Source organism: Gigantopelta aegis, chromosome 4, assembly GCF_016097555.1.
Source record: "Gigantopelta aegis isolate Gae_Host chromosome 4, Gae_host_genome, whole genome shotgun sequence".
NCBI lineage: Eukaryota > Metazoa > Mollusca > Gastropoda > Neomphalida > Peltospiridae > Gigantopelta > Gigantopelta aegis.
Window position 1 is genome coordinate 105,440,530 of NC_054702.1, and position 17,031 is coordinate 105,457,560.

Here is a 17,031-nt window from a genome sequence, read left to right on the forward strand (position 1 = left end):
TGTGTTAGCAGCAGTAGCAGTGGCAGTTTGGAATCGATTGCGCAAATGCGTGTTCATGATATAGCGGTGTTGACCACGCGGACATCCATGACATGGCAAGTTGTTGGTTCTTCCTGTCGTTCGAAATCTTACGCGAAGATTTCGTATTGCTCGACTAGAACTCCCAACATGCCTTGCAACATCTTCTGTTGACATGCCAGCATCAAGCATGCCAATCGCTCGTTCGCATAAATTATTGGGTATTCTTGGCATACTAAAAATGCTATAATGTAAAACACTTTAATTTGTTTACAAATTTTGAAGCGTTTTCGTTCACTTGACAACAATGTCAGTAAGACAAGTAAAACAAATTGACCGAATACTACACGGGACATGTCGAACCATGCATGCACATGCAAATTGAATTTCACGTTGTCGACGATTAACAGTGCAAAAATAATCGATAAAATTCATGAATCCTGATAATACAGCTCAAGGCTAATACTACCTATATAATTTCATTACACAATGAATTCTTTAACACAACAAATACTATATGTACAAATCAGAAGTTTCTTTTTTTGTTCAGTATATTTATATTTGTTATAAACTATTAAGCGTCAAAGATTAATTTGTTTTTAAGTGCATGCAGCCTATAAAAAACAATTTGGAGCTGACACACAAAAATTTAAAATAATGCTTGCTGATTTTATGCTGAGACAACAAAGTTGTATGACATAATTTCACCTTTTTATTTATAGAAATCACTATCAGTTGTGGTTTTCATTTGGAGACAATTTGTGAAAACTGAAAGTGAAATACCAGCATTATGTTAAACTTTTTAATTCATTTGTAGGATTATCTTCAAAGAAGACAAGGTTTACCCGTAAAGATCCGGTACCCAAGTGGTATGGATAAAACTCACCGACGCAAAATCATGAGCTTCCTTACGGACAATGGTTGGATCGGAGTCACGTGAAATGTGATTGTGAAAACTTAGTACACAGTCAAATGAAGTTCTTTCTCTTGAATGGAACAGCAGCAGAGAGTGTTCGAGGCAATCTGTGATCAACGTATTATATATTCCATTGCCGTGTGTGGACCCTCTGATACAGAAAGGTGGGATTGTGGAACACAAACAGAATGCTACAACTGCATGTAAACACATCCAGTTTTGTTTCTGTTAGTGGAAGACATAATCTGTTGTTGGACAGGTTATGTTAGTGCAAGGCATAATCTGTTTTTGTTTTTTTAAACAGGTTATCAGTCATCCCGTGAGTGTGGTAGGTTTTGAAACTTCCAGCTCAGGTTGTTAACATAATAGGCTTATCATATTATCACCGTGAACCATACTAGAAGAAACATTTTGCTTTAACCAATTTTTAATTTTTAGGTGGCCAATTAGTGTAATAGCAGATTTGGCTACCAATAGCTTGAAAATAGTATTGACCTTTTTTATTTGTTTTTTTCTGTACTATTTTCGATATTCATCATGAATGAATGCCTGACTTGTAGTTATAAATGTAAGATGTGGAGGTAGTGTTTTGACTGGCAGTAGGGGGCGGTCTATCGGCTAAGGTTGTACAGACCCAGCTGACTAGATAATGATTGTGAGGTGAGTTTGATCAAGGATTGCAGACCACAGTTGCAGTAGGTACACAGACATTCTGCTTCAGTAGACCAGCTCGTGCTAAAGTAGTGAAGCTTTGTTGGTTTTGTTTGGTTTTGGGTTTTTTCTGTTTTTACTTGGTGGAGATCTCTGCAATAGGTTTTCCAGATCTGGGCCTTGTTCTACGAAGCAATCTTAGCACTAAGATCACCTAGTGTGCATAACTACCTTATGGGCCAGACACCAATTTCATAAAACATTGTATACCTAGTTTAATACGTAAAAGTAAATCTGTGACTAAACCACAATTTGTATTACTACTAATATAGTTTGCAGTTCTTCATCTTCCCTAGTTACTGAATAGATACCAAACATATGTAAATATACGACAGATATAGTGGCTTTCTCATTATGCTATTTGTCGTAGCGACTCGAATCTTGTGTGTGGGAAGACGTTACATCATAAAATTCCATGACGTCAAACAAAGCTCGTCAGTTTAAACATATTTTGCAGGAAATGTATGTACATACAAATTTTCTCTGAAATAAAGAAAACATGAATGTTAACAATTTACTAATGATATTATGTAACAAAACAATTATTGACCACAGCTGGACAATAATAGATTTTATGGACCCATGAAATCTGGACAAAACTGAATGGTTGAACGGTACGTACAAGACTAAAGTAGTTCCGATTTAGGTGTTCTCGCAGTACGATTCCATCGCATGCGACAAGTCGGTACGACTAATTGCAAAATAAGAACATCCCTTATAACTGCTAGTCACAAATCTAAACTTACAATGTTTTGTGAAATTGGTTTCTAGGTTACTAACTGCTAGAAGGTAATTGAGAGGTGAGTCAGCTTGGTTGCTTGTAAAGTGAGACCCATGTCAATATGTCAAAACTCTTCTGCTTCACAAGTCCACCGAGATCACTCGGACAAATGGTGCCAATAGTATATGTGAATGATCACTGGTTAATGTGTGCTATCGGGCCATACAACAGAATTATAGCTCACTAGTACAGAAGTGTATGGAAGATCTAGCTCTATAAAACAATTGTTTTGAAGTTTTGCCCCACTAGTACAGAATTGTGTGGAAGATATGGCTCTATAAAACAATTGTTTTGAAGTTCTGCCCCACTAGTACAAAATTGTGTGAAGATCTGGCTCTATAAAACAATTGTTTGGAAAATCTGCCCCACTAGTAAAGAGTATTGGCACATTGGAGAATTGTTCTGGTCCAGTGAGATGGAATTCTGGCTTCTAGTTTAATACAATTTATATTAATAAAATGGTCAGTTTTCTACGATTTTAAATTAAAACTCGAGGCATATATTACCATTTAACAAAGTAAATGGTTCTGGCTAACTACTGGTTCAGTTCTTCATCCCAGTAACCTAGTTATATGCCTGGCTTCAGGGAGTCGTATTTCAGTTCATCTTGTGATGAAACAAAACCTATTGGTGTTAAAGCCATAAAGTTAAAAACCAAAACAATCTTATTCAGTGTAACAAATGGCACTTAAGAACAATAACTTGAACAAGTTTAAGAATAAATTCTTAAGAGTCATTTGTTAAACTAAATCAGCTTGTAATAAAACTTCTTGTTTTATATATCTCTTCAAAAAAAGAGAAAAGTTCTTTGCTTCTCCACATGAGGGATGTCTAAGAGTAGTTTTAACATGTTTTAATTGGAATGCGGGGATAGTGGTTGTTTTAATCTGAATTTTAATTTTTGATGGGTCCAGATTTCTTTTCTTTTGCATAGTTATTCAAACGGTTTTGAAAATTGAGTTTTTAATTGGTAATTTCACTGAAAAATAAAATTGGTTTTCCATTGGAAAACCTTTTTATGCATTTACTACATTTTAATGAGGATGTTTATTTTGTATTGTAAAATAATTGAATTTGTTTACATTTGTTTTTGTTTATAACTTATTTTGTTTTATGTTCTTTCAGTTCTTTGTTAGGTTTCTATACTGTTAGAATACTCTAAACAAACAAAAATATCACTTTTTAAACAAACTTTTTTAACAGTTACTGTTCTCTTAACTTATGACTGGTATCTATGATCAGAATTGCTGTCTATTAGGTTTGAACTTCTAAAGCCAAGTTCATAGCCACCTACGAGCCTAGTGTATTTTGAACAAATGGTAGCCTATACACCTTAACATTCTTTCCATATTAGCTGAAATCTTCGTTTCATGTTTCTCCTCATATCTAATAATTTTATTCAAAGACACTTAATTTTAGGAGTAATGAATACTATGTGTAAAATTATGTTTAAAATTAATAAATGGTAATAATAGAATAGCAGGCGGTAACCACTGACGGTGCCATTGGCTGTTCCAGAGTTGATCACATGTTGAATGGCAAGAGACCAATGTTTTAAAATACCCACCATACATTTTTGTATTTTAATAAAGTATGTATAGAGAGAAAAAAAATGCGTGAACCCACCATGCATTAAATAATTACAGTGCCTATTACCCAAATATAGTCACTTTTGGAACAGAGTATGTACATGTTTTTTGAAAAAAATTGAAGAAGTGTTGGTAAAAGTGCCATTTTTTCTTCTCTTTTTTTTTATATATATATGAGCAAACGAGGAAGATGTGTTTTATTTAATTCCACTCAACATTTTTATTTTATTTATTTTTATTTAAACATTATTTGGTTAAGAACCACACACATGAGATAGGATTTTTTATATAATGGCTGAATGAAGTACATACATGTATAAAGATGTTTAAATTCAAGATGGTGACAATAACTGAGTTACTATCATCTTTTTCTCAAGAATGACCAACAGATTTTTATCATTTGCACATTTTCTTTTTTAACTTTTGTGTGTGTTATGCTAGGATCAGACTGTCATGTCGAAGTTGACCAACTCAACGGTTGCGTTGCAATTTCCCCAATTCCCAACAGGTTTGTTCAGATTAACAACTCAACGGTTGTAGGAGTCGTAAACGTCGAAAATGGAGTTGTAAGAGAGCTCAAACTAGCATCTGGACAGTTGTAGAAGTCATGACTGCAGAAATGTGGCCAACTTTGTTGTGGCAGTTGATAGTCTGAAGTTAGCATTAGACTTTTTCTTTTGACTTCCTGAGTTGGTTCAAAGCCTCCAAGTCTCTTTGTCTTCCGATCTCTCGGTTAATGTATCATTCATTGAAATAGCATTTTAGAAGCTCTTGGTCATACAACACAAATGTGACCTAAGTTTCAAAAGTGGACAGTGCTTTGTATTGTAGTTGTACATGTGTGTTATTTGTATTGCTTCAGCGGGTGGAATGGACTATTTTAGGATCAAGTGGCAATGGCTATTTCTCTCATTTAAAATATGATTATTTTTCTAGTCTGCTAAAAAATATGAAGTACACTGTTACAAGGCTTATGAATGTTTTATTACTAACTAAAAAAAGTCCTGAAAACTTTTGAATGGTATGTGTATATCCCAGTTAATGAAAACTATTTTAAATACTTGTTAGTGACATGTTGGGAGGTTGCCAAATGATCAGGTCATATTTATTAGCAACCTGGTCATTTGTCATTAAGTGCTAAATCGCCCAACATAACACCTATGTGTAATATTTTCATAGTTATGAATTTACACACCCCCCTCCCCCCACTGGTTATGACTATACTATGAGGTAATAAAAAATAATTATTAGTTACAAATTTGGATTGTCAATGTATTACACATTGTAAGAAATATTGTTTAGTATATACAATATTCAGGCCTCTGAGAAATGAAAATCTTGGTGACCCATTTATCAATTACACAGAAATAAATCCAGGTAACCTATTGCCTTTTTGTGTAACTCGTTATATCCAAGTAAATGGCAATCCAAATTTTGCGCGAAAAAAAAATAGGTTATGCAAAATTAGATGTGTGTGAGAAAAACACATGAACGAAATTATCGTTCTCGCAATTGTCAGAGGCCTTATTTTTTTTTACATGAAATATACAGGCATGTTTAACTTGTAGTCTTGGTCATCCGATGAATCTCAATGCTTTCCAGTCACAGGTTCTTGGAACTATCTAATGAAATCACTTAAATGAGTTCACATCAAAATATAAATTAGTTTTTTTCTCTTGTGAAGCCCTGGCATTGTATAACACTTACTTGATGGCTTGTGATACTTCTGTTTTAGTAGTAGTCCTGTTTTTCACAAAAACTTTGTTACACCATCGAGTGAACTATTTACAATGGCACTAATGAAATAATGCTGATGCAAGATATTCAAAGAAGTAATAACCTTTCTAACATTTTATGTTTGATAATATTGATGGTGGGTTTTTTTGTTTGTTGGGGAGGAGGGGTAAGCATATAGCTTCACTCCTATGAAAGATAAGTGTCATAGAATGCTGTGTTACTTTTTTGTGCACGTTTTGTGTGAAAACCATGTGAAATTCTGGATATGTAACCAAATGTAATATATTGTGTATACCGTGTGACAGTTCTCAACAGGAAAGTGCTTCGTGTGTATGAATGTCTTGTTCATATAATATCTGTGTTTTGTTTCTTTGTTACTTCATCAATGCTCGGTGTACAAACAGAACATCATCCTTGGACACTTTTTTCCATTTTCATCACGTGACTGAAGTAGCATTCCCACATCTTGTAGTAACATGCTTCACTACGGAAATACTCCAACATCAACATGAAACACTACATATTGTCTTTAAACTTTATATTTATCAAATAAATGTTCAGTTTTATAAATACGTTTCTGTGTTCTTTTTTCCTTATGCAAATGTTATATATTAAGGTGTTTTTTCTTTTTTATACTGTGGTATGGTATTGTCTGTCCGTCCTTAAACTTTTTGTTTCAAGTGCATATCTTTCTTATCAATTCATTTACCGTAGGATCGTCAAAACTTGTATGGCAGTTTGTTGCATATCACTTGACGGGCATATGTACCACACCAGTAGTAGTATTATATCTTATCTTTTTAAGGTTAAATATTATACATATGAAAGACAAATTATAAAACTTCCCTTACATTGCATTTGGCTCTTAACCCACACCACACTAGTACAAACTGTCTGCAACAAAAAGAACAGCCAATGAATAACCTTAGTGCAGATCCTACTCGCACTTTTGATTGCTCAAAAAGTGAGATTTGTTTGCTGCTGTTGACACACATGCACACAGACACCCCAGTTATGGTGCAATAATGTTATATTATTTTAGATCTTTCACCAAAACAAAAAGAAAAAAGTTTTTACACCATTTAGAAAATGTGTTTTACTGAAAAACATTGCAAAAAACCCTCATTAAAGAAGAAAGATCGATCAGAAGCAGAAACATTCATGCATTTATAATATCCAAAATAGTTTGCTCAAAATTATCTTCCAGGAAGCTATGCTACTTTTAAATCCGATCTTCCTTATTGACAAGCACATGTAGACTTTAAGGTAGTACTAAACCAAATGACTTCCGGCTGGGTCAAAGTTTGAGGTGCACCCATTTTTGATATTTGATATTTGATAGAGAAGTGAACACCACAAGCCCTGTGATTGGTGGTAAATGCGAGTGTTGATTGTAAAAATTATCTGGGCAAAAAAATGTATGCAATTTTATTTCATCTAGTACCACTGTTGAGTAGCATTATGCTTGAAACATGTAAAAAAAAAAATAAAAAAAAAAAAAATACTTAAATTTTGTGCGAAACTAGGGTAGTCATAGACTCTACCCATTATTGCAGAAATTAGCAGCTTGATCCCCATTTTGTTCTGATTCACTTTAAGGGTGAGGGGTGGTAGTATTTATATCTGTGGCGTTTATGTTGATTGATACACTGCAGGTAGGAGTTTTAGCCACATGTTACCATTGTCGTCTATGGGATTTGATTTGGTAGTATAAACCCTTAAACATATTTTGGTGAAAGAGGGTAGGGTGGTAAGGCTCTCTGGGTATTGTAATCTTTTTTGTTTGTTTCTATATTCTGAAACTTTTATTAAATATACATTACATCCTGCTTAAAAATGGGATAAATAAAAGAAAACAATAACTCGAACAGTAAATCAATACACTGAATTTATCAAATCTTGTGACTATTTCAGTTTCATATAATAAGAAATACAGATTTGCAAAACCTATACTGTTAATTAACACAAATATAACCAGTTAATTACTGGTACTGTGGACAATAAACTGATCAAATATTATTCAGTGAATAAGATTTTTATTTTTATATTTAATCTAAAATATACTACGTTCAAATATACATAAAAGAATATACAAACAAAACACAACAGACCTGCTACATGAGCTATAAATATAAAAAATTAGATAAAACATTTATTAAAGCCTGAAATATTTTAAAGAACATTTTACAAGTCAAGTTATCAGGCTCCGAGAAGTAGAATTCGGAGATTTTATGAGATAATAGTTTCATTTTTCATTTTAAGACATTTTTTTAAAGCAAAGCAAATTAGATCATCACTTGGATGAAACTTCAGAGTTCTTTTCCATAGTCTGATGCTAATAAATAAAATCTAATGTGAGAAGTGCTTTTTGTATAGACCTTGATAGTAGACAAACTTTTACTGGTTTACCGATCCTCTTCATTTGGAAATGGCAGAAGAGCAAGCTGCCATTTCAGTATTTTATTTGGGCGATTATGAGTATAGAAGGAAACCAGTAAGTGAGGAACACATTGTAGTTTAGTGAATGAAAGAGACTGTTATGTTACCAGTTTGTCAGAAAATGTGTTGCTGTTACCAATACCGATGATACTGAAATAAGTTCTATTCATTTTATATTTCTTATGTAGATTTTTTAACCCATGTGAAAAATGAAGTTGTATTTTGAACAAAAACAAAGCTGAGCATTTCTCAGTTTTATAAGCACCACATTATAAAAAGAAATTAACATGCAAAGTATGCAAAACATGATATCTGTCTCGACTAATTCCCAGACTTGGAAAACATGTACAGCCAGCCACATATTCTAATATGGACTTCATATTTAACTGCTCATAAATGCACAATTTCATTAAAAGGTTATATTCCCCTAGTTAAGGATTTACAAGCATGTTTCTTTATTATCCCTTTAACTATGTGTAAAGCTTGATCTTTACTTGATGCCATAAACCAATGATCATCATGACCATCACAGAATTACAGTCTTTTTATAAATAATTGCTGGCAAGTACAAAACAATCGTCATACAACTTGAAAATGATCAAATCTGGTGACACTACACATACTAAACAAACTAGTTAAGACTTTATTGTGAGGTAGTTACTCTACAGCAGATGCATTTTGGTACAGTTTTTCAGTAACAATCCATTAAAATATAATACTAGTAATGCGACATATTAAACATAATATGACTTGGCTGGATTTCTAGTAAAAGTGGAACCCATTAATTTTGCATTATTGACATAAAACAATTTGAAAGTCTGATATACAAAACTTGAGGTACTGTTAGAAATGAGCATCTTTGGTGCCGATGAGGTGAACACATAGCATTGCTAGACATGGCATCCTCACGACTACTAGAAGGCAACACAGCTTGAGGTCACAATCTACAGTATGACATTACCAGAGGTGGTCAAAACCCTAATGTCTACGGTCAATTTCCATAATATTTCTATAGGCCCACAATGCTAGTATTTCTGAAGTCAGAATGCAAGGCATTGCTAAAAATGTCATTTAATTGTACTGGAGTCGGCATTCATGGTTGTAGAAATGATTAGTTGTACTATAAAATGATTAGTTGTACTATAAAATATTAGAATCAATGGTTCTGTCTGATACCACAGTCTCATGTTGCTATAAAAATAAAATAAAATAATAATAATAATTGGAATCCAATGTTTTGCTAGGCCAGAATCCATGGTGCTACAAAATATCAGTTTTGCTAGGACATTATCCCATGGTGCTATAAAAGATAAAACACCCAATTGTTTTGTTAGGTGAGAATCCCATGGTGCCTTTGAAGCTCAAAATGCACATATCAAACATATCATACTCTGCTAGCTGGTCTAGTCTTAAATGGTTTTATTTGCATACAGACATAATTATGCCAACCATGATATAATTTAGCTAAATCTAATAAATATCTTCCTAACTTAAAAACAGCACCATATTCAATTGGTAGAATTATACACAGGAAAACTCAAGAAAAAATATATCTGCATCTCATTTGACACAGAAACAAAATGAAAACAATGGGCTGAACAATAAATGCATCAATAAAGTACAAACTTACTAACAATATAAACAGTACCATACTTAATGTTGTTACACTGGCGTACGAGGGGTGATTTAAAGTTTGTGACCTAAATAGGAAGGGAATAAATTATGCTAATAAAACTTTGCAGAAAGAATGTCCAACACTTCAGAAAGTTAACAAATATATTGAAACTAAATACATCTATTTTACAATTAAACCAATGGAAGCACTTGTCCTCTCCAACTCCAACTTTTTTTTGATGGAACATCACACCTTTCATAGGTTTTAAGCAATGTTTAACTGAAATATTTTCATGCAGCTGCTTTAGCAGATTAGCATAGTATTTCCAGGTTATTGTTTGGTCCTTTGAGGGGGTAAATCACCAGTAGTCTTCTCTTGAAAGCCAAAAAGACTGAGCACATTGATGGAACCATTTTGGCGTTTTAATTTATTTTTTTCTCTTGCAGAGAACTTTGCAGTTGCAGTGCTTCCTCTGCTTTTTTGAAAAATAAATGAATCATCTAGTTTATTTATTCATATATACTGGATCACTTTCTAAAGTGTTGAGCTGCTTATATGCAAAGTAATGTATTCCCTTCCTAATTTAGCCTAGAAGTTTTCTAGTCCCCCCTTGTAACATTCAATAATATAAAACATATACATGTATCTGGTAAAACACTCAGTGGGAAGACTAATATTACATCAATATGTTAAGTGTGACATATTTATTATAATAATTTTTTTACATTTCTTCAAACCTACTGCTGAGTATTACAATTTTCATTCTAAGGAATAAGTCAAAATACTGTTACAAATATTTTTTTAATTCAATAACAATTCTTCGACTTAGTATGAAGAAGATATTTAGTTGATATATTATACTTGACTTGGCAAATAGTAAATTTTGTTTTATATTTAGCAATGCCTTTACAGATTTTGAAGGTAATACAATAGTCCATGTCTAGTTCATGATGTACTTTGAAAGAACACTGAAAGAATGGAACTGTTACACACTCATCTCTCCAGCATCAAGGAGTTACTACAGCATTAAGTTCATCACTAAACAGCAAAGAAACAAGATTATTTTCAATTATAAAAGGTACAAAAATAAATAAAATGCTAGTTTATTGCTTACTGTGCGAGATACCTGAGATTGAAAAGTGATAGGCCAGAGAACTGTCACACACAAAATAATGCCGAGATTTAACTGGTAACTGATTAAGACATACATTTGTAATACATACAGTCTTTCATCTTTCTGAAGACTTCTCATGGTCATACGCTAACCATTTCTTGTGATTACATTTTATGTTTTACAAAAAGATGTTTACCATATTTTAAACTGCGACAGCTTATTCAAACAACCAGCTTGAATTGTTTTAGTTTTATAGTTATTTGTAAATAATAGGTTTTTTATTGATTAATTTGTCTTCTGAACATTTTCCAACTTTAAGTATTTACCAAATCTGTTTCTGTCATCAAATATGGTAACCATTCAATTAAATTTCCCACATCATAACCGCACAAAATCAATTTACCACCATCACACCTTAGTAATGATATACATGAAGAAAAACTGTTAAGAAAATTAAGTGACAATTCCTGTATAACAAAAACAGAAAAGACACCTATATAATATATATTATTTCTTTATAATTTAAAAACAATGACATTAATGCTTTAAATAAAGAGTGAAATACATGGTAAGCTACCAAGACCTGCTTTCTAAGTTCTGCATTAGACTAACACAAACTAGATAACCGTTATATAATCTAATTATGATCCTTCCATAGGAATTTTGTAATTTCATTACTGCAGCTGCATTGCACCAACACTAAATATATATTGTTTACGACCTCTTTAAGTTAAAACCTCTTATCAAACATTATATTACAAATCCATCTCAAACAGATCTCCAATTTACAATGTAACCACCAATTGTTCATTGTCTACACATCTTTTTTTTCCTTTCATAAGTTAAACAAGCCTACCCTTAGCAAACACGTTATTACAAATTCATCTCAAATGTACCTTCCCTTTTCAATGTGACCACCAATTGTTAATTGTCTAGATGAGTAATGTGTCTTTTGTCAATCTTTGGTTTTCTTACTCAAATGATACAAGATGTATAATTGTTTTCCCAGCAGTTCGTTTGAGAGAGAGAGAGAGAGCACCATTCCTCCAAAGTACCAGATTGGTTTGAACACGAGTGACAAGTGTGACACCGTCCTAACACTGAATTCTGCGTCTCACCGTCAGGGGAGATTATTTAAATATGCATTATATTCAACCATGATGCCTCCTACATGAAATACAGCACATTTTAGAGAACATCCGATGACCACACAAACCTGCTCGCAGAATAATTTTGCAGTTCATTTCACTTAAACTATTTTCACATTTGTCTGATAATTCTGAAATGAAAAGAAACACAGGTAAGATAACTTTCAGAAAACAGTTTCATAAACATTTAATTCCACATGCTTTTAAAAGAAATATATTTTTGGTAAAGGTTTATCTAGACTGGGATGTTGAACAACAGAAATTGCTGCCACAACAGGAAGACAAAGATGGATGTCAAATGATAGAAAGTAAGCTGGTAGAGGGTAAAAAGGTATCACTTATACATCTCAAAATACTTAGGACTTCCAACCTAGTCAGAAACCTAAAAATAATTTGAAGTTGCAAAATAAAATAAAAAATAGAGTGAGTTTTGATACCAAATATATTTTGGCATCAAAGTTGCACCTATGATTAGGCAAGTTTAATGTAGCAATCTATCTGCTGGCACTACAATGAGTATACATATATGTGGACACATTGTCTTGGTGGGTTAGTGGTTTATCAAACCAACGACTTGGCTGGAGGGTACTGGGTTTGTATCTTAATACTACCTCCAACTCAGAGTGAGTTTATTAAGAAAAAGTACATTTGGCATTTACATATGTGTATATGTATTTTTCTATAATCATGGGACACTTAAAAAAAGTGTTCTAGTATAATATCTCATTCATTCATTCATTCATTCATGGCTAGTTATTTGTGAGAGAGAACATGTCATTAAGATATGCTCTGGATGGAAGCAGGTACCAGGGTGTGAACCCAGTACCTACCATCCTTACAGTTGAATAGCTTAATCACTGTGCCTCCGAGGCCGGTATAACATATCAATATAATTACAAACTACCTGCTGTTATACAATTTACACTATTCTGATTGGGCGACGTCACTTATAATCTTAATGTTGTCCTTCAATAAACCTCAGAAAATGACATTATTATGACAAATGTGATGTCATTACTTAAAACAGGTCATGGAAAGGAAGGTAGAATTGATTTACGTGTATTTTTAACAAAATAAATTGTGTTGTTCGTAATTATAAGAATTGACATTTTTTGTGAATTTATCGATGTATAACTGTCACAAATTTGGTATAAAATCGCTTCGCTTACACGACTATACAATTTGTGACTATTATACATTGATAAATGCACACAAAATGACAAACAATTCTTATATAATAACTGTTAGAGTGTGTTGAACTCACGTGGCATGGTGACCTGCACGGTGGTGACCGCGCGCGCCTCCTCCCGCTGGTTGCTCACCACACACGTGTACACGCCCGAGTCGTCGAGCACCGCACTCCGGATCACCAGCTCACCGTGAGTCAGGTACACGCGATCACTGTTCTCCAGAACCTTTCCGTCTTTCTCCCACTGCAGGCGGGGCCGCGGGTGACCCTTGCCTTTACACCGCAGCCGGATAGTGCCACCTTCTATAACCTTGCCTTTATAGGGATCTAACTTGGCAGTCACTGTATCTGTTAGTAAAAGGAAAATAAATACACTGATCAATTACTGAATGGTGATTTTTCAAAAATGTATAGTTCGATACAATATCTAATGTTTTGACCAAAATATCAATAGTATTTTACAATGACAGCAATCTCAGGACAATCAGCAATCTCAGAACAATCTCTTTGACATAAAGTAACAAAGTTTTAATAGTAGAACTCCAACAAACAAATATATTCCAAAATCAATTCAGTTTTGTAAAATTAATATTGTCAGTCTAACTTAAGAAGAAATCTTCAAAGAAAGTTTGTTGTTTTAAATAATATTTTATAGATAACATATTAAATAAAACTTTATGGATAAAAACAATAAACATAATAATAATAGATAATTAAACACAAAATGTAAACAGTCATGATATGAGATCAACTGCAGATTTTAGTAAATATAGAGCAACAGAAAGTTACAATTGTCTCTTAATGAATGTCAAACATTCAAAAGCATTAACAAACATGTTTTAAAAAAAAAACGTAACGAAAACAACAGCATTTTTTGTTACCCTATTATTTACAAAACCAGGTGCAAGTGCAGAGGGAGAACTTTGGATGTTAAAGACATTTTCTCTTTTTCAATATATTTTGTGAGAGCATGACTCGATTCCTGTATAAACTTCACTCACCACAGTCTACACACTGCACATGCACCTGCAAAACTTGTCACAAATCTTTAATAACAAGCTGAGCTTTCAGGCAGTTGTTAAAAACCTTTAATAATGAGATCTTTCAGACATTTTGCTTGTTTACATTTCTAGTATGTAAAGTTTGTTTTGTTTAAGGACACCACTAGAGCACATTGATTTATTAATCATTGGCTATTGGATGTCAAACATTTGGTAATTTTTTATGTATAGTCTAAGAGAGGAAACCCGCTACATTTGTTCATTAGTAGCAAGGGATCTTTTATATGCACCATCCCAGACAAGATAGCACATACTGCAGCCATTGATATACCAGTCATGGTGTTCTAGTATGTAGTGTCACCTTGTGGAGAAGTATTTACACAGACCAATCCACTTCAGTATTATTTTAAAAACAAGAATTCCACAGAATTAGATGTTTTGCCTACCATAAAGTTTTTCAGTGCACTGTGAGGAATATCTATAGGTGCAACTATCAACCAAGTTTAACTTACCTAGGATTTATAGCTTGTGAAAAACTGATCTAAATGCTAAACTTTAACATTAAATTCTAACACTGAAGTTGATGCTGTCACCGCCACTATTGAAAAGTAATACCTACATCTTGCCTTTGCATTAAAGCAAGACAAAAAGAGCTTTCCAGGACTTGAAACTAACCTTTAATAACAAGTTTGACTGTGCGTTTGGCGCTCCCTGACACACCGTTGTCTGCACGGCACTCATAGTCCCCAACGTCGTGCTCCTTGACCGTCGTGATGATCAGTGTCCCGTTGTTAAACGCGTGGTGGCGGCCATTGGTCAGCACCTTGCGGCCGTTCTTTGTCCAGGTGACGTCAGGCTGCGGGTTGCCAAACACCTGACAGTGCAGGAAGGCGTTCTCACCAGGCTTCACGATGATCGTCTCGGGGGACGGCAGAATCCTCAAGGGAACTGCAAAACAAAAACGTTTCTTCTTTGTGTAGAGAATCATTTATTATATATGTATTCAATCTTACTATAGTGATAAAGACATTGTCAAACCTTGTGATAAATTTATCTCGTATCGTATATATGTGCAATCTGGAGCGGAACTTTTAAATGGGGAATTCCCTTTTTATTTTTACTAGATTTAGCGCCTTTTTGTTACTTGCATCAGATATGATCTTCAAATACAAATTACGTCATAACATATTTAAACATTATGCAAGAGTATGATTCTTAACATTAAGGAAGTCCATAAAAGGAGTACTGATCATAGATTTAACAAAGTGTAGTTATGATGTTAAATTAAAAAAAACCCCAGTTTTGTAAAAAATAAAAGAAGGTATGTAATAAAAACTGAACTTCACATTGTTTTTGCTTTCTATTTATTACACTTGTTTATTTTGTGCAAGAACATATCACTTCACTGCTATGTGGTATATATTCTTGCGAAAATTAAACAAGTACCGGTACAATAAATAAGATGCAAACACAAAGTATGTTAAGTTATGTATATGTTTTGCATACTAGAAGCACAATATTTTTTGTAGCAGCTTAATATAATGTGGTTTAGGAAATAGTTCTGTATTTAAAAAATAATACAAAATTCTGAAATGCTTTTCGAAATCCTTCTTTGATGATTGCAAGTAGGTCGATCTCTACTATTTAAATAACCCTTTGGTTTAAAATTAATTGTTATTTTTGTTACTAACTTATTACAACTGTACAAGTGGAATACTGCCACTTGTATAACAGTAAAAAAGAGGGTGCTCTGGCATAATGTTGGTTAGCTCAATATTTTCTTTGTCAACTTACGTAGATTTTTTGCAAGGTAGTTGTCAAGGGTGTGCTAGGTTCATATCTGAAACACCCCTTTCAAGGTCCAGACCACGCTACATCCCCAATACCACACTTTGACATCACTCATATTTAATGAAAAGCATGAAAAACAGTTATGCAGGTAAAACAACAACACATCATACCTCGGACATGGACTTTAAACCTCTGCACCTGTCCTACTTGGTTGCCACCATTAACACGGCAGGCGTATGAACCGGAATCTCGATGAGTCAAGTGGGTTATTGTCAGAGATCCGTTGTACAAAATATTGAAACGATTGCTCGATCTCAACAAAAATCTGAAAACAAAAGTTAATGTAAAAAAATCTTTCTTAAATGTAATGTACTGACCCCAATTATTGGGCATTGTTAAATATTTTAACTATTTTAGCTTTTTAACCGTTAAATTACACACTTATAATTTCTTGCTTAAATTATCGTATATTGCTGTGTATTAGCCAACTTTTTAAGCCTCTAAATACCATCAAGAGAAGAGGGGTCGGCCAATACACGGAATCAACAAAAAATGTCTAAGAAAATACAACGAAATATTGGTGTGTACAGAAATATGATACTAACGAAAACTCGTTTGTCAATCTAGGCTTCAAACCTTACTGTTGCATTATTTAAGCAGTATTTTTAACAGCCTCTATTAAATCCCATACCAATATCCATTTGATTGTTTGATACACCCAATAAAAGTTATATTTTATTTGAGAAATTAAATCAAATTTATTTCATTTTTTATTTTATCAACAATTTCCGGCAAAAGCCACTGACAAGTAGTACCAGTATTTGGTGCTGATATTTTGTCCACAATTGCAGATTTAATTGGTCAGAACTGATGATTTTTACTTTCCGTCATTGTTGATTCTGCAATTCCTAAGAAATTATTAGAAACTATGTTTTATTAGAGATATCACCACTTATAATTCATCATTGCAATTATCTATCGT

At 33.3% G+C, this 17,031-nt stretch overlaps 2 protein-coding genes across 4 annotated transcripts in view; one reads left to right on the top strand and one right to left on the bottom strand.

Annotated features, from left to right (window-relative positions):
* LOC121371666 (transcriptional adapter 2-beta-like) overlaps window positions 1–6,318 on the top strand; it is a 33,008-nt gene extending 26,690 nt beyond the window's left edge. The window contains exon 17 of the mRNA XM_041497730.1: window positions 836–6,318. Coding sequence (XP_041353664.1) covers window positions 836–958 — 123 coding nt within the window. The 3' untranslated portion in view covers window positions 959–6,318. The remainder of the gene's footprint in view (window positions 1–835) is intronic.
* Window positions 6,319–7,622: 1,304 nt separating this feature from the next.
* LOC121371665 (papilin-like) overlaps window positions 7,623–17,031 on the bottom strand; it is a 172,448-nt gene continuing 163,039 nt past the window's right edge. For all 3 annotated transcript variants that reach the window (XM_041497728.1, XM_041497729.1, XM_041497727.1), the window contains 4 exons: window positions 16,220–16,374; window positions 14,934–15,206; window positions 13,333–13,605; window positions 7,623–12,199 (listed from right to left, as the gene is read on the bottom strand). In XM_041497728.1, the coding sequence (XP_041353662.1) occupies window positions 12,072–12,199; window positions 13,333–13,605; window positions 14,934–15,206; window positions 16,220–16,374 (829 nt within the window). In that variant the 3' untranslated portion in view covers window positions 7,623–12,071. The remainder of the gene's footprint in view (window positions 12,200–13,332; window positions 13,606–14,933; window positions 15,207–16,219; window positions 16,375–17,031) is intronic.